The sequence below is a fragment of the Zonotrichia leucophrys genome, chromosome 4, assembly GCF_028769735.1.
Source record: "Zonotrichia leucophrys gambelii isolate GWCS_2022_RI chromosome 4, RI_Zleu_2.0, whole genome shotgun sequence".
Taxonomy (NCBI): Eukaryota; Metazoa; Chordata; class Aves; order Passeriformes; family Passerellidae; genus Zonotrichia; species Zonotrichia leucophrys.
The window spans coordinates 7,275,492-7,302,309 of NC_088173.1; the positions used below are offsets into that span (position 1 = coordinate 7,275,492).

At 37.1% G+C, this 26,818-nt stretch overlaps 1 protein-coding gene across 1 annotated transcript in view; it reads right to left on the reverse strand.

The window, feature by feature from the left end:
• The window catches only part of CORIN (corin, serine peptidase), a 116,015-nt gene that overhangs the window by 60,317 nt on the left and 28,880 nt on the right, over positions 1-26,818 (reverse strand). Inside the window, exon 4 of the mRNA XM_064710351.1 lies at positions 15,002-15,212. Coding sequence (XP_064566421.1) covers positions 15,002-15,212 — 211 coding nt within the window. The remainder of the gene's footprint in view (positions 1-15,001; positions 15,213-26,818) is intronic.

The window sequence follows — 26,818 nt, forward strand, 5'->3', positions numbered from 1 at the left end:
TAAACACAGGAAGAAGAGAAGGCTGTGAGGAAGTTATTTTAAGATTTGGGGTTACTTTTCTCATGTCCTTGCTCTGATTTGATCGGCAGTGAATTAAATTCCTTTCCCCACGTCAAGTCAGCCTATGACAGTAGCTGGTGGCAGATCTCTCCTTGTCCACATCTCAATCCGTGAGACTTGTTCTAGATTCCCAATCCAGCTGAGGAGGGGAGTAACAGAGCAGCTTTGGAGAGCACCTGGTGACCAGCCAGGGTCAACCTACCACACATGCACAGAACAGTAATAATTTGGAAATTACCAGTCTTCTAAAAGACAACTATGTGGTGATCAAATAACCAAGCAAAATTTGTAGCCCCTAGAGAAGCTGTGACAAATCAGAAAACATGGGATTATCCAGTGATTACTGCAAAATTTGGCCCAGTTTCAATGTTGAGTCATGTGTGCTCCATAAATTAAATATTTCTGGATAGTGATCAAGTTTATTATGGACTTATTGCTTAATTTGCTGGAGGATGAAAATATTATTAATAGTCTTTATCTTGATTAGTCTTATTTACAGCTACTCAGAGACTAATCATTTTTAAAATAAACTGGCAGGTCTATAGCAATCTTACCATAATTGATTTGGCACCAGTGGCAGGCATAGAAGCAGGTTGTAATATATTAGCATGTGATTCTGCTCTTCAGGACATTAATAGAAAAGCTCCTGAAATTGGAGTTTGATGAAAGAAAGAAAATATGACATATTTTTATCTCTGTGGTTGGTTTCCCCAGACACAAAACCCACACTTCAGTAAATTCAGCTGCATAGAAATGCCAAAATTAAGAAATGTAGGGAACAAAAAAAAAAAAATAGAAATCTTCTTTATAGCTTATTAAAAAGCATATTAAAGGTAGAGAGAATATATAAGGGCTTTAAATTTGCGTAAGGTATCATTGAAGAAGCTGTCTATCAGAAGTTTCGTATTAAATACTCATTGAAGCACATATATTCAATACAGTATATACTCTGTTAAGTGATTTTAAGTTTCCAAAGAGGTTAAACACTGTCTGAAAGCAGAAGATCTGACTTCCTTGTTGTGGCAATCACCGAGCATTCACTTACACTAGAACTCAGATTGCCTAATTATAATTCTACAGGGACCTGCTTCTTAGAACTCAGAGATCTTTTACATTTTTAGATTAATTTTTTTCAGAATTTACTTCTTCTCTTCTTTGCAATCACATTACAATGTGCACAGGGGTCCTCAGTAGACTCTGTTTCTTAGTGTTTTAAGTACTAGAAGTTATCAAAGAAATAGTACTCCAAGAAGCTGTAAGGAGAGGGAAGATCCTCATGGTGACTGTTTTCCTCTTGCTTCAGAATTGACCACATTTTCTAAGGTTAGCTCAAGACTCAAGTTAGCTAAAGAGTCTGACTCCCAACCTCAGAAGACACTGAGATGCAGCATGTCTTTTCTGGAAGCAGCAGCACTGTATGCAGCTTAGTTCCCAAAAGATCTGGTTCCGTGCTACTTTCAGTTTTGCTGCTTGTAAGAGCTGGTTTTAGGCTGTAAATACGAGGTCAAATAACTCATTCAATTGAAGAGTATTGTGACCAAAGAAAAAGAAGCAATTGATTGGGTCCTCCAAAAGGATACATGCAAAGAAGGAATAAGATGTCATGAGAGGGAGAAGTAGAAATTGCTAGAGCTGAAAAAAGCATTAAATTAAATAAAATCAACAATTAACCATCCTGCAGAAGCTCCTCATGCAACCTGGTAAACACAATAATATATCTAATGCTCAATATTATCTGTGGTATTTCTTTGTGTCTTCACAATAGTATCTCCACTGGTAAAAGCACTGCTATAGACATGCCCTGTTGAGAAATTAATTATTGCAATTTTACAGGTTAAAACAATAGAAGGTAAATGATTTGCAAAAGGCTTACAACCAAGTTGTTATGCCAGAGCTGAAATGCAGCACAAAGATCACTCTGAGAACACACAACTGTTGGCTGCATTGCTAAAGGTCACATTTGTGGCTCATTAGACAACCTGACTGCAGGCAGACAGATGAACATTTTCTGCTGGTTCTCATTACTGTTCTTTCCCCAGCTTTATCCCTTCAGTTGTTTCAGGATAACTTTTTCTGTGGCCACACAATAAGCTGTATTCAGGTACTGAGACAAGTTAAAAACAACTGCAGGATGTTTTGCTGTATCATTCATACACAAGTACACATGCTAAGAATGGTGACAGATCTCAGGCCTGAGGCAAAATAAATGAACTGGTCATACAATTGTGAGAGATTGCTGGGGCAGGGGGGATGAGGGCAAGGACAAACTGAAACATCATGAAATAATGGGAAGAAGAAAACTGAGGTTACTCTTTATTGCTACAGCCCTGAAATCAAACAAGTTGGAGTGATTAGCTCACACACCAGCCTTTGTGTGTTCTAACTGTCTTTAATACTTTTCATGATATTCTAACAATAACGACTTTCAGAGAATATAAATGTCAGAAAAAGAAGTTTCTACAGCAGAGCAAACACACACACCCAGGATTACAGTTTTCTACAGTGACCATTCTTGTGAAATCATTCTCAGTGCCCTCTCACAAGTACTTCAATATGGAGAGCAGCACAGTCACTGACAGTTTTATCAGACAAACTCATAAACCTCCCAATATCACTTCTTGATTCATGGATTTTTAAACAAATTGGTTGCTAATGTTTCACATAATCAAGAAAAATATGTATTTTTATCTTTTCTTGTTTGGTTTTCATCTCTAACTTTCAAGTTCATTTGAAAGTTTGAATTTCTATTTTGTCTCTTAGATAGGAATTTAAATCTGTAATTTGCTTCTTTACATAATAAAATCTGAAAAGAAAGCAAGATTATTTTAGATTTTTGTATTTATTTCACCTGACAAAAATGTATTGAATCCATATAGCAACTCTGAAAGATGGCATCTCAATTCCATGTAACACTTTGCAACACTAAAAGCAAAGTACTACGTCCCACCTAGTTTTTAGCTTAAATGCATGTAGTGTTCTCAAAACAGGTTCATGTGTGTAAGTACAAAGACGCAAAATTACCTGTAAAAATATACAGCTCATAGTCTGAGAAACATGGAACATCTTAAAAGAAAAAAAAGGCCTCAGAGGCGAACCTGGTAAAAGGCACAGCAGCTCAGTTTCCTGGGAGTGGGAGCCTGAATAATGGTTAGAGCTGCTTAGACAAGATTAAGGCCAGGCATGAACTGGCTGAACTGCAGGTAAGTGTCCACTCATCTGCCCACCAGGGACTCAGCAAAAGGATTTAAGGATTTATTAAGATAGTGCAGAAGGTCACTTCTAACTCATACACCCATGAATACCCCATTTACAGTCATGAAGCTTGGCAACTACAGATGAGCCACAAGAGGAGTGCCCTTTCCAAGAGACTGAAAAAAGCCTGGGTTACACAATGAGAATGAAAAAGATGGAGATACTGAATGGATTGCCTGCAGCATGGAAGAACAATCTGTTTAAAGGCTATGAGAACAGAAAAGTGGCAAAACCAAATCTGATGAAAAAGCTGGACTGGAATCTCTTCCGTGGGCCCACACAGATTTTTTTTCACTAAGAATGACAGTTCAAATTAACTACTCCTTAATAGTTGCCATATCTTATGGCAACAGGAAAGAGACAGCTAAAGTGTTATACTTGCAAAAGTCTTAGAACACATCTGCTATCCAAGAGGACCATACCTAACAAACAGCTCACACAGAACTGTGAAAGCTGTTCAGACAGGGGGGAAATATAAATTCCTGATTCCAGTGAAAATGGAACTGAGAACAAATCCAAATATACCATTAGATAAAAAAGACTCTTCTTATCCATCCAAAAATGAACAAAGGAAGCAGTGGCTGCTGTTGAATTTTACATCTTCTACATCAACTGCTGTTATTTAACATCTCTTTCAGGCTTAGAAATGCTTTTCAGAACACCTGGCCAAACTGTGTTGATATCCTTAAGAATGGACACATACAGTCTCTACAATGCAAGTTAGAATTTTTTGTCAGCACAATAATTTATTTTGTAGACAAAACCCAGATAAACTATTTTGACCAAAATAAGGAGTCACATCTGAGTCAGCAGTGCCCTGGCAGCCAGGATGGACACCCCTGTCCTAGGATGCATCAGGCACAGCATCACCAGCTGGGCAAAGGAGGGGATTGTCCCACTCTGCTCTGCACTGGGGCAGCCCCACCTCAAGTCCTGGGGGCAGTTCTGGGTGCCACAATGTAAGACAGATATTAAACTATTAAAGAGCTTCCAAAGGAGGCCAATAAAGATGATGAAGGGTCTAGAGGGGAACCCATATGAGAAGAGACTGAGGACGCTTGGTCTGTTCAGCTTGGAGACGAGGAGACTGAGAGGAGGAGACCTCATCATAGTCTGCAACTTCCTCATGAGGGGAAGTGGAGGGGCAGACACTGATCTCTTCAAGTCTGGGACCAGTGACAGGACTTGAGGAAACAGCATGAAGCTGAGTCAGGGGAGGTTTAGGCTGGGTATTAGGATAAGGTTCTTGCCCCAGATGATGTCTGGGCACTGGAACAGGCTCCCTAGGGAAGTGGTCACTGCACCAGCCTGACAGAGTTCAAGAAGCACTTGGACAATGCTCTCAGACACGTGGTGTGACCCTTGGAGATGTTACTGTGCAGGGCCAGGAGCTGGACTTGGATGATCCTTGTGGGAACCTTCCAACCCAGGATATTGTATGATTCTATGAACCAGCAAGGGACAAATTCAGAAATCCCCTCTGACTCCCCAGTCACTTTCCACGACAGCACAAGATATCACAAGTTGAGCTTATAATACTCTAACAATCAGAAACTCCTAAAGCACACACTGTACAGCCAAAGCATAAATATTGCAATGTAGCATTGAAAAGAAAAAAATCTATCAAAAATTTTCACTGTGTTTGTACAATGACCATAATCAGTTGGGATGATCTGTCCTGACTACAGCAATCAGCCCTTCCAGATTTCTCTTACTGATCCCATCATTGATTCAAAGACAACAGTGAAAATAGGAGAGAGGCACTAAATTAATTAATTAGAGCTTTAGTTCAGCCATGAATCAGTTGAAATAAGTATTATTAAGAACATTGCTACAAATATCAGCTATTTTTACAATATTGTACTATCTGCCAAAATGACTCCTAAATGAAGTCAAATTTCTGAAAAATCTTGCCTAGTATTTATTATGCAAATTATGAGCACACCGTTTATTTAGTTTACTCTATAGAAATTTCATTTACTAAACAACCAAACTTCAAAAATGCCTGAAAATCCAGGTTACAAGATCTTTTGATTTCAGCAAACAGGATTCACACTTGGGAAAGAGAAGCTGGCACAGTGAAACTGAAGTCCTGTGCATTACACACCAGTATTTCAATCACAGCATTGCTAAAGGAATTCTCGACTAACTGGAAGTAAATCATGCATTGCACAGCTGCTCTAAGTATTTGTACCTTCAGGATAATAAATACACCCAAAACAATACTGTACCTAAAGAACTGCCTTCCATTTCCACAGATGACTATGAGAGGTACCCTTAATTTCATGCAGTTTTCCAGAACTCATGTTTCCCTGTGCACTTCAGAGCATTGCCAAAAAAGAAGACCTCAAGAATCAAAACAAGTTAAAATTTTCTGAGCTGCATCTTATAAGGAATCCTAAAGAATCAGACACACTTCTCACTCACTGACATTCAAGGATCTCCTCTGTCAACTAGAAAATCATTGTAAGCCATTATCATGCTGCTTCAAGTTCCCATTAAAATTGTTTCACAAACAAATCTGTCAGAAGCAGATCTCATCAATTTAAGGAAGCTGTCCTACTCCCCATCAGCCTGCTACAAAACCTCTCCCCACCTCTCTTCCCTAATTCTTTGTGCCAGCACGGCACTTCATGCTGTTACACAATGGATAGCATCAGTCACTCCTAATTTAATTCAGATCAGTTTCCAAATCCAATCTATCATGGAGCTGACTAAATACTCTTGACAGGACATGGAAAAACATGTCCTGAGATGGGGACTAACAAGCAGAAGAATAGGAAAATACTGATTCTTTCAGCACCACTATATGAAACCATTTTCTTTACTAACTGCTGCACAATAGGGTGTACTCATATCTAGAAGAAGAGTTCTATCTACCATACTAAGATAAATTGTTACCTCATCTGTATGTTTCTGGTTGTGAGCCCAGATACACCAGTAAAACAGGAAGATCAGTGTTAATGCTCCTGCAATGTTTATGAAAATGCAATGTTTCACCTAAAGTTCCTACCCTACAACTACTGCAATTTATTAAATTAAATAAATTTTATTCTGTGAAAAAGCATTTTATAAATTAGCAAACAGACATTAACAAAAAGCCATGCTAATTTTAAGAGTATTTATAAAAGTTATTTAAGCTACATAAATGATCACTATTTATTTATAAGAAATAATATATTATTAATAATATATTGCATGTGCAAAAGAATGACTTATGATCTCTAGTTAATATACCAACTTAGGAACCATAAACCACAGCTTATAACAGATAATACACACATAAAATCATTGCAACAACAGGGCTGAAGGCAATCAGTCAATAACATATTCATTAATAAAATAACCAGCCCTCCTGATTTTCCTTTCTGCCTCCTTCCCTTAACTTCTCTGTGCAGCATTGTGAAATATAGTTTCAAGCAGACATTTCCATGCCCAGACTGTTCTCAAAAGTGTTTCTCTATATGATAGCCTTTTAACTCTGGTGCATCCATCACACACACATTTGAAGTTACATCAGTGGGGAGGGTGAAACACTGCACAAAGTTTTGGTGCTGCCTGCTACAGCAAAGGCTGGCTTCACACACATTGGATCACACACATAATTCTGGCCAATGCAGGATGCCAATGTCTATATTTCCATATTGCTTTTCTAACTTTTTATTTTTTAATTAATTTCTTAGTTAATACCCTCTTTCTTTATGATGACTTATTGATAAATTATTCACACCAGCAATTCTAAACAATTTGTGGGCAGGGAAGGGACAGTTCTCTGAATGTGAAAAACACATTCTTCCCAGCATCCTCTCTGTCCTTTTCCCCTATATTTTGTCCCTGGTTTGTCCTTCCTGACACTGCACCTGTGTAAAAGAACTGGCATCACAGAGTTAACTTAAGGCTCCATACCTAGATGCTATTGGGACCATTTAGGCCCACCCATAGCAGCCAAGCCTCAACAGTTACACAGACTAAAAGTCTCACTCATGTCTCAAGAAGAACGTGTTATACTCATAGGACAACAGAAATAAAATTTTGGTTTTTGAAAAATTATCTTTCCTTAGAGCACAAATTGGGGCTTGAGGATTTATTTACTTCTTGATTCTTTTTCTGCGCAAATATTTCATCACTTTCTGTTATCTGCATATTGTAGATTTGTTTTGATCCATGTATCTATTTATTACCTATTCAATTTTCCATTTCAAGTCATCCTGATTTTATTCACTGTCTCCTTATATTTAGAAATTCATGTCTGAAACACTGAATTCATCACTGAAACGTTTTCAATCATGGCTTTGCATATGACATCTGTTACTGCACATAAACACTTTCAGAAGTATACAGGAACTATCTAGTGTTATTTTACTGATACATTAAACAGTTTTGCTAGTTTGAAACTCTCCCCAATGCATTACACCTCTCAACCATTTCACTTTCTCGTTGCTGTAAATTAGTTCTACTTCACCTTGAATTAGTGTGCTATCAATTTGATGGTAGACTGGAGCTGACACTGAGTACTGACATTGCATAAAGCCTTACAAAATGTTTCTCACAACACATTGACTATCTGCCATTAGCAACTCTATCCTCAACATTTTGCTTATCAAAAAATTACACCATAAAATCATTATTATAACAAGTGGTTAAATTACATCTATTGGAAGCTTATTAACTGCTAAAAAGGACAACATTAATGAAAAAATTATTCATTTGTTTTGGTGTTCTGGGCTTTTTCAAGTAACACAGACCCTGTGTATTCCTCAGTTTTTCTGCTGAACAATAACACATCAATTCCCTTGGGAGGATGCTTTAAATCAACAATAACAAGACACACAAAAAAACCCAAAAACTAGCAGACAGAGAACACTATTTATGTGGGCAAGCATTTGCAACACTATTACACTCTAATTTTTGTGTTCCTTTTTGACAGGATTTGACTATACATGTTTTTCATTAGCTGGACCTCCAAGGTTTTGTGGTTCAAGTCACAACTGCACTTAAACAGACTTAAAAATTTAGATTTAAAAACTGAAGATTTAAAAACTGAAGACTGGATTATGACTCGGTTATATCCAAAGACAGATTTTACAACAGTGTGGGTTTTTGTCACACAATTAGTGTGCTGGATTCTGAAGGGCTGCAAGCCAAGTCATGGCAACATTTAAAACAAAAGACGTGATTTCAAACATTCTATGTATAAACCACTTCATCCACTGAACATCACCTCTGCTTTTTTGTGAATTGAATTCTAAATTCAATTCTAAACTTCTGTATCTCCTGGGCAAACAACTACTGCCAGAACTACAGCTGGAATAGCCTTTGTGGGTCATGTTAAATTCCTTAGGCTAAAGAGGCGCCATTAAAAAGGAAGTGGATTAAGAGCAATTGCACAGGATGTGAAAGACAGGACCGCAAAACCCAGGAAACAACTGGTAGCCACTTATAAGCATCTGAAAGAAGTCTCTACTCCATGTGCCTGGATCATGGCAAGAACTACACCAGATGAAGTCATGAGAAAAACACGAAGAGACAACAAGGTGGTAGAAGAAAACTGTCCCACCTTATTCCTTGGAGACCTGGAAAGTGATTGCCAGCAGTGCAGTAGCTTAATGTTTAAAAGGAAATACCTTTTAAAAAAAGGTAAAGCATCTCTGAAAGGTTTATGAGAGAGGATTCTAAATGTCCTTCCAAGAGGGTTTCTCAATACCTTTTCTTCAAAAATTACTCTGAAGCTAATTTCATAAATGCGTAAAATTTGAACATTTCTTAAAACTGCAGAATGGCAAAGTTCCCTCTGCATCTATAACTTGACATCTCCACACAGGTTCACTATAAAAAGACAGCATAAAAGCTGGGTCACAGACTACCTATGGGATTGTTCATTCAGAGGTCCTAGCAGCTGCTGTTTTGTCTTGGCATATTTACCTGCTTTTGTTGCCAAAATCAAGTGGATTAAAACAAAATTGAAGCATGCCAGTGGAGGACTGCCTGTACAAACTCATACATATCCACACATCATTCATACACAATTAAACCCATTGTGGACTTTGTGTAATAGATATTAACTCAAATGTATGCTGATAGCTTCCTGTTCAAAGCCTTAAAACAAAAATTCTCATTAGCTGTGTAAACAAGATCCATGTGATCAGTCATCTTTTTCTCCTAAACACTTCAAAAAACTCAATTAACTCTAAAATGTAGGTTTTTAATAACATCTCATTATTTTAGTAAGTTTAGCTGTTATAAATGTGATAAAAGATAATTAATTTTACTGTCAGCAGGAGAAACAAAGAACAGGATAAGTTTCAAGTGAAGTTCACAAAAACAGGAAAAAGGAAATAACCACACCACTGGTCTCACTCATGGATTACACTAAACATGACAGGCAGATATCTATTACTCTATAAAGATTGATTCCTTTCCATTTTCTAACAGGACATGAATGAAATTTTTTTGAACAGTTGACACCTTTTAATAAAAGACACCACACATATTTCTGGATTTGTTTTTTGGACCTAATATTTCATCCTATTTTAAGCCCACAGCGAAAATCATACTATTTGGTTTTTCCTTTTTACTAATTACAGAAAAAAGATTAAGACAATCAACCAGAAAAAAATTAACTTATTGCTTTAGAAAATCAAAGTATTTAATTGATTAAGAAAATCAACCACAGAATCAAATTTGCCACTATGAGTGATATCAGCAGCTATTCAAAGAACATTTGACTGCATACAAACTATTCACAACTTCTTAGAACCTATTTAGTATTAACCTAATTTTCATTAGTTAATTTCTTCCATTCCAAACATACCATGTTGACCTATTCTGACCTCTTTGGTTTTCTACAAGTCTTTACCAGGCTACTGCAGATACTGTAGCACAGATACTACAGCATAATAAAATATGTTGCATATAGATATTTACATCTAACTCTTTCCTAGAAAGAGTTAGAAAATCAAAGGAAGTCTTTTCCCTTTATTGTATTGTTTTGCTCTTTAGAATTAATCTGAGGGAGGAAAAAAAGGTTGACTTATGGCAGAGAGTTTTGCCATACATTCACTGTGCATTAGATCACAAGTTAAGTGAATAAATAAGTGAAATTAATTTTCAGGGTTTAATCAAGATGAAAAATAATGTTGTTCCTAAAGATACAGGCTATAAATGTTACTGAGTAGTTCTCTGCTCTACTGCAAATTTCTTGCTCAGTTTTGGCTTCCCAAGCCATTAATGTGCCAACATTACTTTCTCTTCCCATCCTTTACTTGTTTTCTTCATGTTGGCTATAAACTTCTGGAGGCAGGATGCTGCCCCTCAGTGCATGTTTGTACAGCATCCAGCATAAAAAGCCATGATCTCCAATGGACTCTTTGAGCCCTAACTGAAGACAAGCCATTTCACAACCGTTTTCAAAGATATCTGACATGAAAAAAGCATAGTGAGCAAAAACGTACAGAAAGGCAAGGTGCATTGGAATTTTAGTTTGGGAGCACTTTTTTAATTTGCATTGCCCTAATACTATTTTCTAGCCTAAATTAAGTTTGAATTCCAAAGATAGGAGACTCTGAGGAACTCTCAATAGAAGGCATTTCCTCTGCTTTCTGGAATATACTTCTACAAAGAGGATTAATGCAAGTACTCAAGCTATTATTTCTGCTTTAAAGGAAGCATGACAGCACAGGGGCATGAGAATCCATAAGCTTCAAATTTATCCCCAGCATAAAAAGTCAAAATAAGACATGTATATGGGCCTTAAGGATCTTATATAGTCTGCCTATTTTTCCAAGTCTTTTGATGAAATGTGATTTTTTCATAGAGTGGAAGAAATATTAGAAAGCAGTTTGCATTATGCATTAATAAGCTGACCCACTATAAATTTCTCTAATGATTTTAAATCTTTAAATTTTATATTAATTTTGGCTTTAAAATACATCCTTTTTTTTTTTCTTTTTGAAATCTGAAAACATTGCAGATTAACTTTTATTGTCTTCTTGAATTGTGGAATCCAACGCATGTGAGTTGCTGTAAATAAACATCCATTATGTTGTCGTAACTGACCTTTGGCCCACTCTTAGTGTCCTTCAGTGCTGAGGGAGAATTCACTAGATTAAATCATTAATCATAACCAATAGCTCTGAGGACAGATCTCTCTTACAACCAAGTACCAGTGTTGCATGTGATGGTCAGAGGATACAGACTACTACTACCCAAAAGGACAAAGTTACTACTGGGAATGTTTCATATGTCATTAGCTCAGCACATCTAGTTTAATGTGTTCTTCCACCACTGGTATTAATTTTCATGTTTTCTTAGCAGTGCTGATGGACTGGGGAAGGACAGGGCTTTTAAAGGCAGATTTTTAAGTCGTATTGACTTAAAGATCTCATCCAACCACTCAAGAAGGATGAAGTTGCATAACACCTTTATGTAAGCAGTCTCTTACTACAAAAATTATGGGTAAGCATGCAAAAAAGCCTTACTGCCCTTCAAATTTCCATTTTCACACAGGTTTTAGTTGTACTTTAAAAATTTTTCTGTCCTAGAAAGTAGTATATAGATACTGTTACATACTTTCTTAAAAGAGCAGGGATAGCTGATTTTATATGCATTTGCTGAAATTAAACATTGCAAGCTTTTAAAATTACTGCATTTTTAATGTCACACATGGTTTCACTGCGATAAGATACAGAAGAACACTTCTGAAGAGCAACAGTATTGTGGTAGTATTTAGAACTCCCTGTACCTAACTACACAACCACTGACTATGCTCTCTGCCTAGAAACTTAAGCTCCTTCAAGTGTTAATGAAAACAATGTCTATAAATACATGAAAAATAAATGGGAAACAGACATAAGTTTAAATATCAGAGAAAAGCTATGTAATGACAGCTCACTGGATGCCAAAGATTAGCGCTTGTAACTTTCCTTCTTGTTCCTTCTTGTAACGCACTGCCACAATTACTGCTCCCATGGCTGCAAGCTGCCAACAGACTCTCAACAATACCTAAGAATAGACATCCAGGCATCACAGGAGCTTCATCTCTTCCACAGTGTGTAAACAACATTTGTCACATTAAGCTTTACATACATTAGGGACAATTGCTCCACAAAGCAAAGAGAGAACAAATGAAAAGCGATGATCAGATATAGAACGGCTGACGTTAGAATGAGCCAGCTGTAACTGATGGCAGGAAATAATGACGATGTCAGTAACAGCTGCTCACAACATGAGGGGATGTTTTGTCACACTGTATGTTCTAGACAACCACAGCCCCCTAAAAACACTACAGCAGATGGACGTTTCTGCATTCATTACCACCAGAGGCTTTCCACAGTGACTCTCCTGCTTCAGTACCTTTCTGCCAACCAGATTCCCCTATTCAACAGACCTAACAGGGGCTGGTCTCTTTCATTTTTAGTATCTGCACTCAGCATATACAAAGTAACTTCCCCCTGCTATGTTATATGCTTTTGTCTAGATCTCACTGACAGGATTAAGGGGCAGGGAAGGGGGTGGGTTGAGAAGGGAAGGAACAGTGTTAATAATTACTTTTTGCAGATCTGATGCTCCTTAAAATAATTTATTCTTGGTTGTGAAATATGTGTGTTTGCCTGCAATAATTTGATGCTACAAAAAGGACAGTAATCACAAAAATCACTTAGTCGTCTACAGGAAAAAAAAAAAAAAAAAAAAGGTATTCTTGTTTAAAGGAGAAACCAGAATTTAAATTAGGACAACTGAGGTTTAGCAAACTAGACTTAACTAACCAGGACACTGTCAATCCACTCTTACTGTTCTTCCCGTGGTTGTCACTCTGACTGCCATCACTGCATTTTCAGTGACATCCATGGCACACTCTGGAAACATGATTACTAAAACTGAAATCAGATTCTAATATAATCTTACATCATTTGCAGTCTCACATTGGACCTTCTTCCCCACCAGTCTGCAGGGGCAACAATATTTTCCACCAAAAAAAAAAAATTAAAATACAAATAGAGGAACCACTGTGACCTCCAAGACATAAAACAGGAAATCAAAATCCAGTTGCAGCTTTGATATTGTTAATTAATGGGGGAAGGTTGCTGCTATAGAAAGCAGGAAAAACAAAAAGAGAAAAGAGGGGGAAAAGGAAAAGGAAAAGCCCAAAGAAAACCCCTGACTCTTGAATCTCAAAGTATTTTGGTTGACTGAAAACCAGAGCAAAAACATGTATCCAGGAAAGAAATGGAAAAGAAGCATACAAAATTTATCCTTCTACCATTTCACTTATTTGATTGGTTTTAAGAGTTTTGCACTTTTGATACACACAACTCACTCTCAACAGGTTTGTGAAAGTCAAATTCCAAAGAAGGCAGAATAAGTAAAGCAACAGAGAAATGGCCTATTCTGTTGCTGAACATTTAAATGCATCAATATATTACCTGAACCCACTTTTCTTATTTTGTTCAACAATTTTTAGAGAAAACAGGTAATGTAAGGCTGTTTGTTATCAGATTTGTTAAGTAGAAAAACTGTATACTGAATTTGAGCAGAGGTGCTATAACTAATAGTGCACTCAATTAAATAGGGTTAATTTAAAATAGCTTTTGGTAGGCTAAAGATATGTACACCACAAAGATACGTACACTTTGCATTTGTTTTAAACCACTCAGCCAGTCTAAAGATCAGTCTAATTCCACTGTTATCTGTGCTGCCTTTCCTCCCCACTAATCCTATCTGTGTAACCATCCTTTATCCTGGGTTAATTTTCTGTCACTTTAGTGAGCTTAAATAGCCAGTGCAGGAATCATTGTGATGCACTTCAGGCATATATTGCCTGGGGTGAGATAGTACCTTTCATTGGCAACTGAATTTTTGACCAGTTCTCACAGAACTTTCATAAGTATCCTATTCCTTCTAAACTGCACAGCTTTCAACTTCCTGGGCTTGTTATGTTGTTTGAAACACTTATTCAATTGTCACATTCTCTTCCACTAAATTTCACAGTGGAGGAACTGGAAATAAAAAATGAAAACAAGGAGAAAGAAATCTATCCTCTCTCTTTCACTCTCCAGAAACATCAAAGATTGTGTACATATATTTAAAAATATTCCTTTTCCCCTTTTTGTGTCATGTTTGATTTCAGCTCTGCTAAACACACTGATCCTATTTCAAATCAAACTCAATTTAAAAGTGCATGCACATTATACTAATGTTATGAAATTAGCTTAATGCAGTAATATATATGTTCCTTAAACTTCCAGAATAGTCTGTCACCCTGAACATATCCTGCTAATTTAATACCAAAAATATATTTAAAATATTAACTTTGCTGAGGGAAATGACTGAACAAATTTAAAGTTTAACAAACAGCCACCTCAATCTATGACAACACTATACGTATCCAAGGCATTATTGTTGTTACAAAACATTCCATTCTGGCATAGCCAGATTGGAGAAATTAGGCAGAAGAACTCTGGACAGGCTTCTTTAGGAAAATCACAATTTTAGTTTACACAGTGGCAACATTTTTCTAAAAGAGCTCTACTACAGTTGGCTTATCGTGGCAGAAATGTTGTCAATAGCTTTGACAGACAGGAATTTTGCAGTGAGGTCATAGGCTTAGTTTGGATCTCCCCTTGTCTGATTAGACAGAGAGTATTTTACCGCGACTGGCTCTAGCCACTGATGGATTTCCATTCCCAAATACCTGTCATCACCATCACTGATGCATTCAGGAAGAGCGAGGCTGCAGCCGAACAGCATGATGTGCTGATAGCAGTTGAGACGATTGAGGTAACTGAAGAACTTCAGGAACTTTTCCATTTCAATACTCTTGACAATGGAGAGAACTGAAGTGACAGTGGTGTAGTTATATGGCAGCATTTGGCACTGGCTGTTGGTGATATTTCTGCAGGCACCTGTGAAATCAAAACAGTATATTTAGAACAACAGTATGACCACTGAAGAGCACGTATTGAACTGAGCAGTTAGTATATATAATATAAAAACAATACTGGTATCTCACAGGTAAGATTACATTCCATAATGCTATTATAATACAGTCAAAAAATAAGAAAAAAAATACACCAGAGAAGCTTAGCTTGGAAAACCAAATAAGCTTTTAGCTATTTCTACAATTTTCTGACTTATTACAAAACTGGAATAGAAATAAAACAAAACCAATTTCTTTCTGACACAGCCTGGATACAATAAAATTCAATGGAAGCTGAGAATAGAAGTCACACAGAAAAAAATGGGTTCTGAAGCTGCTCTGCCTTTAGCATTAGCATAAAGTTTCTCTTTTCACTACCATTCTACTTTCATAAGTAGAAATTTTATCAAGTGAAATTTCATCAAAATTATTCATAGGATCATCAGGTATCTCCTGAGGCACAACTGCAAGACAGTCCCTGCCACAGCATGTGGCAAGAAGTTGTGACATTTTTGGCTGAGAACGCATGCATGGACTGCTTCAGACCTTTTTAAAATTTATGCAGTCCTGACAGAGAAGGGCACAGTTCCTTGGAGCTATCTGATCCTTTTGTGGTACTCACTGGCTGGACAGCAGAGCAATGAATTCAAAATTCATTGATAAGAAGAAGGAATTTTGTGGCAATTATATAATTTTTAAAAGCAAGAAGAAAATAAATCCAGGACCTGTCCTTGAAACAGAATGATCACACAGAGAAAAATATAGATAGTCTCTATAGGATCCTTTCATGTACTGTAAGGCTGCAATTATGGGGATTATAAACTAGTTTTGGCAATACCTACAGGAAGGTAAGAAGAGCAGTGAATGGGAATAACAGCATGTGAAAACATTGTTGATCAGAACAGCATGGTCCCTAGTTATATGGGTCATTTCTGACATTCATCTGAATAAAGTTTTCTGTTTATCACCAGCAACTGCCAAATGGATTGAACTGGTTAAAAAGTGTTTTTTTCTACTCCAACAATTGCAGTGCAAGTGTACAGTTTCATATTCAGTCCTGCTGAAACTAATTTAAACCACACATTTTCCCTTTCCCATTTTCCTCTTCAAATTGTTCCTACAGCCTGCATCTGCACAAAATACACTGAACTAGCAGGCTGAGCTGACTGGAAATAACCACCTACCTTCTCTCCCAAAAGACAAAGTTCATCATAGCCCCAGAAAAAAGCAACTAGAACTGCAGCTAAGCTTAATCACTCTTTTTAGTTTTAAAAAACTGAGCCATGCCTGTAATGATAAGGCCATAGTTCCTCACCCGGAAGGGATTGCTGCTTCCAGATTTATGAGTTATTGCTAGTTCATGCAATGAACTAGCTCTGCACATCAGCCTGCCTGCCTTTTCTCTCTTTGCTTGCAACACAATGTCGTTTTTTGGTGGGCACAGGGTGAAAGGAGAGGAAGAGGAGAAAAACAACTACTTCACTTGGATCAAATAATTTGATTGAATGGCTTTTTGGCAAAAAAAAAAAAATTTACAAGAGGGGAGAGAGGTGGGGCAGTGCAGTGACAGAAACTAGAGGTTAAGATCAGAGCTGCTGAAAGACAAAACAAGAGTTAGTACAGTGAAATCTTGCAGCTGGAGGGTGATGTGATATGTTTTAACCATTGCAGTAACCATCAAGGCCACAAGATCCTTGTAAACCATTAATTACCATTTACTGGCTAAATTTTCCTCTGACAGAAATGCTATTAGTACTTCATTCTGTATCAGGTGTTGTAATAAAAACTATCCATTTCTTCAGACCTTGTTTTTCTTGTAGTGTTAAAATTTTTGAGTGTGACACTCCTGTTGATTTGATTTTAGTAGTCTACTACCACAGAATTAGTTTCTTAAATTTCTTGAGATCTGTTATCCTGAACTTAAGTGTACTTTTCCAAGAGTCTAAAGAGTACCCAAATAGTGCTCTTCCTACCAGTTAAAATGGTGGGGATTTCCTCCAGAATTTATTTTATTTACAATTAAAATAAAATTTATATATAATTTCTCTCACTTTACTCACTTTATTTCTCTGGGTTTTGCTTCCTCTTACACAGTTTAGTGCAAAATCTGCCTGTTTTTCTCAGCTTTCTCAGTACCAGGTGCAGGTGGAAATGGGGGTTCACAGGCTGGACTCTGTGGCGAGAGACCAGAGCTGCCCCATGGCAGACATGGAAGCTGCAGCTGGCAGCCAGCAGGGGACCACAGGGCACAGCTGTGAGGGCAGCACTGCTGGGAGAGCCAAATTCTGCACTGGGACTGAGTGAGGAAAATGGAAGTGCGAGAAAGAATCCTGTAACACTGAGCTGAGGGAAGAAAGGGGAAAGGTTCTTCAGGCACCACAGCAGGAATTTCCTCTGCAGCCCACGGAAGGGAGCTGGGATGGAGCAGTTTTCCACTCTGCAGCTTGTGGAGGGCTCTGTGCCAGAGCAGGTGGCCATGCCCTGAAGGAACTGCAGCCTGTGAAGAAGGCTTATCCTGAGGAACTGCAACCCATCCAGAGGGCCCACACAGGATCTGCTCTGGAAGGTCTGCACACCATGAGGAGATCCAGCATTGAAGCAGGGAAAACTGTGAGGAGGAAGAAGCAGCAGAGTGGAAGTCTTACGGACTGATCACAACCCCATTCCTCATCCTCCTGTGCCACTCACAGCAGGCAGGAGGTAGAGGAGTTGGAAATGAAGGAGTGAAACAAAGCCTGTGAAAGAAGGGCAGGATGAGGGAAAGTGTTTTAGTTCTTATATTTTTTTCTCACTATTCAGTTCTGGTTTTAATTGGCAGTCTTTCAAATAATTTTCCTCGGTCTGTTTTGCACCTGATAGCAATCCATAAGTGATCTCTCTGCCTTTCACTCAACCTAAGATATTTTTCATCTTGTTTCCTGCCTCCCACTGTCCTGTGGAGGGGATAGAGTGAGAGAGAAACGGGGTGGATATCTGGCAGCCCATAAAGAGAAATCCACCACAGTCTAATAGAAAATGTCCTTTCTTTCCAAATTCAAGTAGCATGAACACATAATTGAGAACACTTTTTGAGACACAATTGAGAACTGAAACAATTCTACAAAGTTAGTTTCAATTCATACATTGCTGTATTGTCTCTTTCAATACTTAGCTAGCCTAGATCCCACTTTGCCATGTCATATTTGGATAATTTTTAGGTGCTTCTCACTGCATGGAGGTGACCATGGCAGGGAAGATAAACTCCATGCCAACCAAGCATAACTTAAATAGAGACCTCAGAGTCATGTGGAAAAAATTCAGTGATGTGGGGAGAGAAGGGGAAATTATAGGTCACCTTTCTGTATGGAAGGCTAGACAGAAGCAAGGGCAGTGACACATCAAAGATGGAGTAACAGATTTAGGTCATTTGGATAATTCCCACAACAGGTTAAAGTTCTCATGAGTCTCGGTGTCAGGCTATATTGACTATATAAGAATATAAATCAAAGGAAAACTTCACATGGACAGAAAACCAAAATTAAACTGTGCGAGGAAATAGCTTAAAAAATCTAGATTTCAATTTTTTTCAAGCCTGATCAACATCTCTGTATCATTTTTACTATTTCCTCCAGTCTAAAACTCTCAATCCCTCTAACAAGCACTCTGTTGGTTAATCTGCAGCTGCTGGTGTCAGGACATGGCTGGAGTCATGGTTAAAAGTCAAAAAGGAAACATCACAGAGAGTTTTGCCATCCTACTCAAAATATACCAGCCAATGTAAGTCAGTCATAATTTTCTTTGTACTTTCCGTTTGGATCCAGTTCACTTGGCTTTGTTTTTAAATCAGATAGTTAAAGATCCTTCTTTTGTTTTCTTTAATTTTTTTTCTGCTTTCCTTTAATATTTCCCCTTCAAGACTCATACAAATGCTTATCCTTTGGCCATCTGTCCTGAATTTGCCATCATAAATAGTGAGATAATGAAAGCATTTCATTTCTTTGACAATTTCAGCTCTTCACTGCCTGAATGATTCTTCCCATCTATTGGAGACCCCTGCAGTCTCCCCCCACCCCGAGCCTCTCTTATTCTGGACACAGTGGAAATTACTGTTTAGAGAACATAACCTCCTGTGTGATTATATTTCCTTTTGTATTTTATCTTTACCTTCTCTTCACTTTCTGTATTGCAATATCAGCTTCATCCTATAATTTCTACAACCTTGTATTGTTAATGCAGCTCTTATTTTCAGATAGACCTTTTATATCCCTATTTGTATACTTTCTCCTCCACCCAAGATCTCAGAAATGATCTAACAATTATGACATATAACAAGTGCATATTACCTTTTCAATCATGACTGCAATTTACTCTTCAACACATCCCACCTTGCTTGTGATGCTTTGTTATTTTCTGCTACTTGGATTTCATCCAACTTTTCTGCACTTAATGGGTTATGGTCTAGGTAAGATTTTTGAAAATTATTTACACAAGAATTTTAAAAACACAAGGGTGTAAGCTATTTAGATACATATAATTTGAGCCTATTTCAATCTATAGTGACTGGGGTGCATTTTTTGGACCAATGTCTTCGTTCTAAAGAACCAATACACTTTTATGGCCCTTGAGCCTCAGTTTCTTTTTTTTTCCCTCATGGAATGCTGAAACACTTAGAACACAAATACTGCAAATGTACCTTTATCTAAATAACAAATTAAACACTTGTTTTCATCAGACTGCCTTGTCATCCTACCAAAATTCAGTCTATCTAAATGAATCACACATGTTTTACATGCAGTTAAAACTGCATATACTAACAAAAGCATTACAAAGACTGTTCCTAACTTTATTTTCCTATACATTTTGAATCACTAACTGAATATTTGAGACTGCCATACCAAGATCTAACATCTTTCATTGTATATCCAAAATGAGGCATGTAGCTCTGAAAGGCATCTATCTCATTAGAAGTGCACTAGTTTAGTAAGCATTACTTGGATGCCTCAAATCAGAAGGGAGACATTTGTGAAAAGTTGCAGAACCTCTCTGTCACACCATGGGTAATTAAGGGAATTCTTAAGTTTAGCACTGCTTTCAAGATCCTGATGGAATAAACTGCTTAAAACTCTTTAGATCCTCACATCTAGGGATAAAAGTTAGCCATAGACTATATGGACAATTTTTTTCATAATATCAGAGCACCAGCAGACCAACAGGGAAGGTACATGCCAAATGACTTTTTAAAAGCTATACTTCAGCTTATTTTGAATTTTAATCTTGAGGCTAGACAGCTTCTCTACTTAGAGCATCTTTTAAGCATGTGCTGAAGTGCTGTCTGAACAGGAATGAAGTTAGCATATGCTCAAGTGTTGTTCTAAATAGTTGCCTTCCCTTTTTAAAGATGTCACTCTCTTGACATCTGTAGCTCCTTGAGATTTAATGTGAACCAAGACACACTGTCGCCATAACACTAGAAAAATAAAAATTTGCTAAAGAGACATCTGTAAATGAAGAAGGTTCCAAATTCTTCATGACAAGGAAAGTGGAGTGAAAGAAATTGAATTAAACACAATGAATGAAGAAGAGCTGAACCCCTCATCTGTGGTTCCTGCTAGGAATTCTTTTCAATTGCGCATGGTCCTTCTGTATTTATTCAAGTACATTTGCACAAAATCAAAACAGTATTTTAAAATTCCACTCATACCGAGGCTTAAAAAGAAACATCATGTACAAAATACATGCCAACTGCTCTGATTAGTTCAAAACTTCTTCTAGAATAATAGACACGATTCATTTCTGCAATTATATTAAATAAGTATTGAATGATAATTTCATAGGAATAATTTCAATAATGAAGTTGTAGTCAGTAAGAAGCTTATAAAATACAAATCACATTGTTCAAAAGCATTTATTTCTTAAGGTTTCCTTACTGATGTATATCAGGCAACATGTTTCATTATCTTACAACTAAAGCACAGGTCCTCTTAGAGAACTAAATCATTCCTTATTATATATTCACCTTCTAAAACCAGCATAAAAAGCTGTAGTTTCAAGATTAAAATTAATCTCTAATTCTTAAAGATGGCGACTTAGTGAAAGTAAATTATTCAACAGCTATCTTTCTCCAAACTGATGCCAACCACTACCACACAGTTATTTGCCAAAAGAAATCAAGAGATTTCTGTTGTTGCTGTTGCTTTTTCCCATTTATACCTGCTCTCTGTTAAAAAAATCCACTAAAACAGTAAGGGGATGCTTTATCACTACCAAAATTTGTAACATCCACACAGAACAACAAACCCACTGGTGACAGAATCACCATTCCATGATACTTCTTGTTTCCTTTGCAACTGACAAATTATTTAGTTGTACCGTGGAAATACCTAAAAGCATCCATTAAGCATTGACAAAGTGAAGGAAAAGACAAATTAACTCCATACTCTGGTGTAAAAGCACAATATTATAAACAACTGTCAACATCAAGGTCTCCATTTCTAATAGCCTCTCTTGACAAGAACAAAATTGTGGGGTTGACCAGTATTTCTCATTCAAGAGGGCTACCACAGCCAATAAACCTTTGGTAAATACTGTGTCTGTAGATAATACAAAAGCAGAAGTGTGTGCAAACAGCAATATCACCATTACCAAAATGTAAAAATGCTGAAGGGATGGAAAACAATGTAAAAGCCCCTATTCTAGCTGTGAAAAAAAAAAGCATTTCTCATTTACTAGAACAGAGATCCTCTACAGTATACTGCAAAATGGAAACATGGATTATTAAGAAGCACCTACATAAAAGCACTAATAGCTTTTATTTTAAGTGATAATAAATGATATTAGGCATAAATGATCCTTTGGGAAATTATCAGAAGCAATTTACACATGAAATGTGTAATGCCTTAGTCCCTAAAGAAAGGCTTAAGAGGAGTGCATTTATACAGCCTTATTATAGCACAAAGACATAATCTGAATATAAGCAGCAGTAAGTTGCTTACACTTACATGTGCGTAGATATTTGACAAACTCCTGTCTCCTGATGGCTCAATAACAGTGATGGTAGCCTAAAGATAGAAGCGAGGTACTTCTCGAGTAAGTCTCCAACAGAAGGTCATGACTTTTTGAAGTCAACTGACACAACCAAAAAACATTTCACAAGACAATTGAACTGGTGCAATGGTACCATACTGCTTCCTTTCAACCATGTGTGCTTGCCATTTCCTTGGAAACAACTTCTGTGCCAAACCACCCAAGAGCTAACTTAGCCAGGGTTAGGGCTGAGTCAGCTCACTGAGCAAACAAATGCCATAAAAGCATGCAGCACTGTATGGTTCAGAGCAAAGGGAATGGGGACACTTTGTAGTATCACCAACTTTTAAACGAAGCCCATCTGACTCATAATAGTTTATGTGGGGAAGAGGAAAACAAACCACAGAATAGCAAATCCCACTCATGGATCTGAAACACAAGCAGGCACCAGGAGTAGCTGAGAACAACTGGTCTGCATTTAATTTCATTCAGCTAATGAATTATACAATTTGAAAGGAATTAGAGATCGTCAACTCCCCCTTGTGCTCCACAAGGTACCAAAGGGAGAGGTGGTAAGGCTGCTGACCACCTGCAGTAGAGAGAAAAACAATTCATTATCTCCCAGGTAGGGAGTGGATTACCCATGAGGGAAATACAACTCTTATTTTAGATCAGAGGTGAAGTGTTATCATAATTATTTTTTTTAAAGCAATCTGTACCAGCTGCTTTAGAGTGGAACACCACACCCAGTCTGCCTCAGACACTTCTTGCTCAGAGCAAGTCTTAAATTCTAACTCAGCTATTCTTTTGACCAAAGAATATTGCAAAAGGCTGGACACTTCATCAAGTCACTTCATTTTTTGGAGCCCCACTTCTGTCAGCAAGTTACTTCCAGATGCTGCTCTTCTAGGCTGAAGCACATACTTTTTAATCCCTTGGGCAGGCACAGCTGAGAACAGGTAAGCTCAAGACCCAAGGCTGAGGCTGAATATTTACCCCCCTGCAAGCCTGTGTTCCAGATCTGGTATTTTGATTAGTCATTTCCTAATTACAGAATTCTTTAGTGAAATTGGAGACATGTTTCTAACAGCCTGCCATTAAACAAAAGGCACATATTGAAATTAATTTTACACTTAGATTTATCATTATAGGCTACTTTCCATGGTACATTAAGTTGGACAGGATTTTGCTATTCTTCTGAAATATGGGCATGACTTTACCCCTCTTGATAGGGCTTTTTTAAAAAAAGGAGGATAAAAAATGGTAGCCTCCACTGGAACCAGGCAGGCATCCAGATGGTTTTGGTTGGGTTTTTTTGTGGGTTTTTCTAACAAACATGTTTTCAATAAGTGAAAATGAATGCTAGTTTGATTGACAACTTTTAATTATGTACCAATACTGTTATGTTCAAAACAAAACAAAAAAACCCACAGTGCTTTTCTAAAAGACTTAAAATAGTTTAGGTTATGAATAGGTCAGCACAAAAATAGGCTGTGTCTGAGCTGTTCAGCTCTTTCTGGTTAATTACCTTTCTAGGATGGCCACTCTTCAGATCTATTTAATAAGAAATTAGGCGCCTTTTTTCCAAGTACATCTTACAGTGATAACTATACCCACCTCAGTTTCAGATAAAACTAACACAGCAAACCCCTCCCTGCAAAATCTGTCTAGAACCTAAGAGCACAATACAGCACCTCACACTTGAAAAGAAAGACACTGCAAGTACACACAAAATATGCTTTGAAACCTGCAGCTTCCCATGTGGAAATTCACTGGGGAAGATTTAGATCTGGGTGCTGATCTTCAAAGCCCTGGAAAACTAAGACTGATCAGTCTAATAAATTAATTGTTTTCCCTATGGGAAATTCCCACAACTGTATTTTTCAGAGGAAAGTATGTGTTTGTTTTGTTATAGCATTGTCATTGTCTCTAAGATTGATTGTGTTAGCCAGAAATACTGCAGTCTAGATCTTCTCAATCTGATAGCCCATTTTGCAAAATATGTGTTGCAGGACATGAGATACAACTTTCCCGGCCATTTCTTTATCCAACTGCTACTGACTCTCCTGTTTATAACCCTGGAAGTTTCTTTTAAGCATTGCATTTTTTAAATATTCAGTGAAGGTCTAATTCCTTTTCTACCACTACAGTCAGAATGCTTCTGTTTGCAGATAACCCTAGCTGGCTACATTAATGCAGTTCTTCTTTAATGTTCCAGTTTTTGCTGTGTGAACAACCAAGAATTCTGAAAAACTTTCTCAGCCTGAACAAAAAAATTAGAGGTCAAAAACAACCCTATATTTTAGTGTGCAAAAGGAAAATGTTTAAGAGCTTAACATGATTAAGTTTCTTCCAGCTTTATGTCAGTTCAGGTTGTGTTTAAATCTTTGGAACATGATGCCTGCAAGTTGCTTGTGCAAACTGAGATTTTTAAATCCTTGTACTTCAACTGCTTTTTGCAGAATGGAAAGTCTATTTTGTTCTTTCAAATAAATCCACTAATAAATATCAATAGCTTCCTTCAAATCTCTCTCTTATAGCTCATTGTTTAATTGCCTGTTTCAGCTGGAGAGAAACGACAAATTTCCCCATGAAAATTAGGATTATCTTAAATATCATTAAACCAGCAGCAATGTTAAACTTTTTTCAACCATGCAAAATGTTCATGTTCTACTCCCAATTTTTTTATACCCTAGAATCACAGAACTATTGGTAGAAAGAGTCCTTTGGAAGTATCCACCTAACTTTCTGCTCCAAGTGAGGTTGCTGCCAGCATGCTGTCATCCCTGACTTTGAGTCTCGGAAACACCCAAGGAAAAGGATTCAATCAATCATAAAATCACATACTGCTACCAGATGTAAGGTGTACCTTTGGAAACAAAGTGATCAATCACAATATAAAACAGAAAAAATATATTAACATCATCTTTTTGTTGAAATAGCCACACAAATACCTTTTAAATGGTTTCATATAACCTGATGGGTCTGAAACAAAAGCCAGTGCCTGCAACTCTCAAACAATTATCTTCAGATAGGCCTTGCTTCATTGTTACTATCCTTGAAAGTTTCACTAAGCATGTGAAGTCTTGCTTAGCCTCTTGGTCAATTCATGATTCAGTTTGACAACAAACATCTGTTTGACATGCAAACAACAAAGTATAAAAAGCCATGATGAATGCAACACAGGCGTAAAGCTGAAAGTCTTCCATTCTTTCAAGTTTTAAAGGAACACACATCCACAACGCCAGAAGCACACATCACTTAAACTCAAACAAAGCTGATTTTATTTCCAAATCTGAGCAGAAGTGGGAATCTCTCACTCTAAATGAAACTCACTGAAAGATCAAAGAGTAAAGATACATGGAACTTCAAGGAGGGTGTGTTAGTCATTCACAGACCTTACTGCAATATTAATCCTAACAAATATTTGAAGTCTATTAGATATCTTACATGGAACATTGCTTCATCAGACTGAATTTCAAGAGATGCACTACAAACAGAAGAACTGCATTAATGAGCCACAAATTTATTAAAGAGAATTGGAATCACAAGCTTAGCTATGACAATGTTAACAATATCATTACAATTTTCATTCAAGCATCTGAAGTTTTTGGCAAACTTGCAGTTACCTGACAGCAGTAACACACTAGGTGATAAAAGGTAGCAAGCCTTTTTTCCCTTGTAAGTATAAATGATAATGAAAAATTGTTCCATATATTAAATAATGGCTTTTAAGAATCCTTTGGATTTCAGCTAATATATTTCACACGTAAGAAACTTCAGTTTCCTTTTCAAGCTATGCTCATGTACTCATAAAAAAAAACAATGGTAAAACGGATGAAAACCAGGTTCTTGATAATGAATTTTGTGAAAATCCACATGTTTCTCTCAGCTTACTAATTTTGCCCTGTGAAATGCAAATACAATTTCAAATTTCTTCAAGGGAAGAAAATCAGAATTTTGATTCTTTTGACTAGCGAAAAAAAAATTTAAATGAGAACTGTATTGCCAAATGTTAAGGCAGCTTTTTTCACTGTCTTTAATTTTGAGAGAAAATTTCAGTATAAGTGAGGTAATGAAACAGACTGTACTGCTGGAAGAGAAAACACTCTCAAGCATGGACTCAAGCACCAACAAAATTAACAGTTACCGTATTAGTCTAATCATGCTTGCATTTGCATGGCAAAGATACATTTGAGTGGCTAAATTCCTGCCCTTATAATTAAGACACTGCTTATGTTCTTCTGTGCCAATCTGAAAAGCCAAAAGTATTTCCCATTCAAAAGAAAATAATGTTTTAACAACATCTTGAATTCTTTTTTATTTCTGAGGACAAGAATACCCTAAAAATCTACCATGGGCCCAGTGCTGCTGTTACTCCTTACACAACTGAGTCTACTCCAACTTGTATGAGTAATTAAACAAAAATTGAGCTAAAAGACAAAATGGTTTATTAGATCACTGCTGGAAATATTGGGGATTAGGGAGACTCAAACTTTTGGACTGACTTGGGATGCAGTTACTGGATACCTTAGCTTCAGCAGGAAAAATGTCTTTAGTATGAGCAGCATAAGGTTGAGATACAGAGAC